This window comes from Austrofundulus limnaeus, unplaced genomic scaffold, assembly GCF_001266775.1.
Source record: "Austrofundulus limnaeus strain Quisiro unplaced genomic scaffold, Austrofundulus_limnaeus-1.0 Scaffold460, whole genome shotgun sequence".
Taxonomy (NCBI): domain Eukaryota; kingdom Metazoa; phylum Chordata; class Actinopteri; order Cyprinodontiformes; family Rivulidae; genus Austrofundulus; species Austrofundulus limnaeus.
The window spans coordinates 250,700-252,351 of record NW_013952862.1 but is presented as its reverse complement, the minus strand read 5'-3'; the positions used below and the strand labels follow the sequence as shown (position 1 = coordinate 252,351).

The 1,652-nt window shown below is 43.3% G+C and overlaps 1 protein-coding gene across 1 annotated transcript in view; it reads left to right on the top strand.

Annotated features, from left to right (window-relative positions):
* vps45 (vacuolar protein sorting 45 homolog) overlaps window positions 1–1,276 on the top strand; it is a gene marked incomplete at both ends in the record, with an annotated part of 2,830 nt that extends 1,554 nt beyond the window's left edge. The window contains 3 exon segments of the mRNA XM_014025187.1: window positions 605–718; window positions 805–972; window positions 1,118–1,276. Of these exon segments, the coding sequence (XP_013880641.1) occupies window positions 605–718; window positions 805–972; window positions 1,118–1,276 (441 nt within the window).
* Window positions 1,277–1,652: the final 376 nt, after the last annotated feature.

Here is a 1,652-nt window from a genome sequence, read left to right as displayed (position 1 = left end):
GTTTTGGACATCCTTCGTCGCGGTGCTGTGACGTATGAGGCCGACAAATTCGGTCTTCGGAGGACCCGGCCTGCCGTTTTGGACACAGCCATAGTGTTGGCGCTAACGCTAAAGCTAACAATCTAAACTGTTGTCCTCCATCCATATTTTCAGTTACAGTCTGAATCATTTCTACCTTCTCCTCTCTGTCAACGCTCTCTGGTTTCATTTAAGAGTCGATCATCAGATATTGTCCAAGATTAACCTTCAGGGTGGATATAGCTCACTAGCAGCCTCGCGCCGAGGACCTATCCATGTCATCGTTTACCCAGAATGCTTTGCGTGCAAATAAAATGATCCCGTCCGTGTTAAAATATATTCTTAAATTTTTGGTTTAAAAATGATAAAACTAAACAGCCCACAGAATTTTTACAGTCTTTATTTTACAGTTAAAATATATGTATATGAAATAAAGTCTAATGTTACAACTAATCGGGGATCCCTTTAAATTTAACTTACTGAAACACACATGAACCCTGTTATTTTGCTTATTGTTCAAACARGAAACCTACTCGGACATGTTTAATAAAATAACTCGCCTTTTGTTTTCCTTTCTCAATATTAGAACTTGTATCTGAATTTCGGGGAGATCGGCACCAACATAAAGAACCTGATGGAGGATTTTCAGAAAAAGAAGCCGAAAGGGCAACAGAAGCTGGAGTCCATCGCTGACATGAAGGTTTGGGGTCAATCTGGGAGCGGTGACATCATCTTCAGTCCTAAACAACGTTTACGGTGTTTGACTGCCCGCTGTCGTCCCTGCAGGCGTTTGTAGACAACTACCCTCAGTTTAAGAAGATGTCGGGCACCGTGTCCAAACACGTGACGGTGGTGGGGGAGCTGTCCCGGCTGGTGTCGGAGCGGCAGCTCATGGAGGTGTCGGAGGTGGAGCAGGACCTGGCCTGTCAGAACGACCACTCCAACGCTCAGCAGGTTGGCTCTTTCATATCGCCAAGGCTGATTTTACTTCTTAAATACGTGTTTTGCTTTAAAGAGCAGCAGTGAACAGAAAAGAAGCTTTAAAAAAAATACGTAAACCTGTCAGGAGCTACAAGAAACCGGTGTGGTGTTTTCTCAGAATGTCCGACGGCTGCTGCAGAACCCTCGCGTTACGGAGCTGGACGCCGTCCGTCTCGTCATGCTCTACGCTTTGAGATACGAACGCCACAGCAGCAGCATCCTCCCGTCGTTGATGGACGAGCTGAGCAGGAAAGGAGTGTCTGAACGATACCGAAGGGTACAATTTATCTTTAACCGCTTTAGAAAGTCCAATGAAGTTTAAAGGGGAGGTTTTTATTTATTTTGCAGGCACATAGTTCAGTTCTATACCACAATCATGTTGCCTTCAGTTGTTGCAAAAACGCTGTATATATCAAAAATAAAATTGACTTTGCATCACTGCCTATCGAAACACCTTGAAATTGTCCTCTGTTCCTTTAGGAACCTCCTACCATTTCAGACACTCCCACTTCAGCACGTTTTTCAAGCAATTGATTTGATTTGATTTGACTTATTTATTTAACAGGAAAAGATTATTAAAAATCAAGCCTGACTCAGCATAATTGCTGTTTTACAGCAGGTTCCTGTTCTGCAGCACATAAACACTCAGAAAT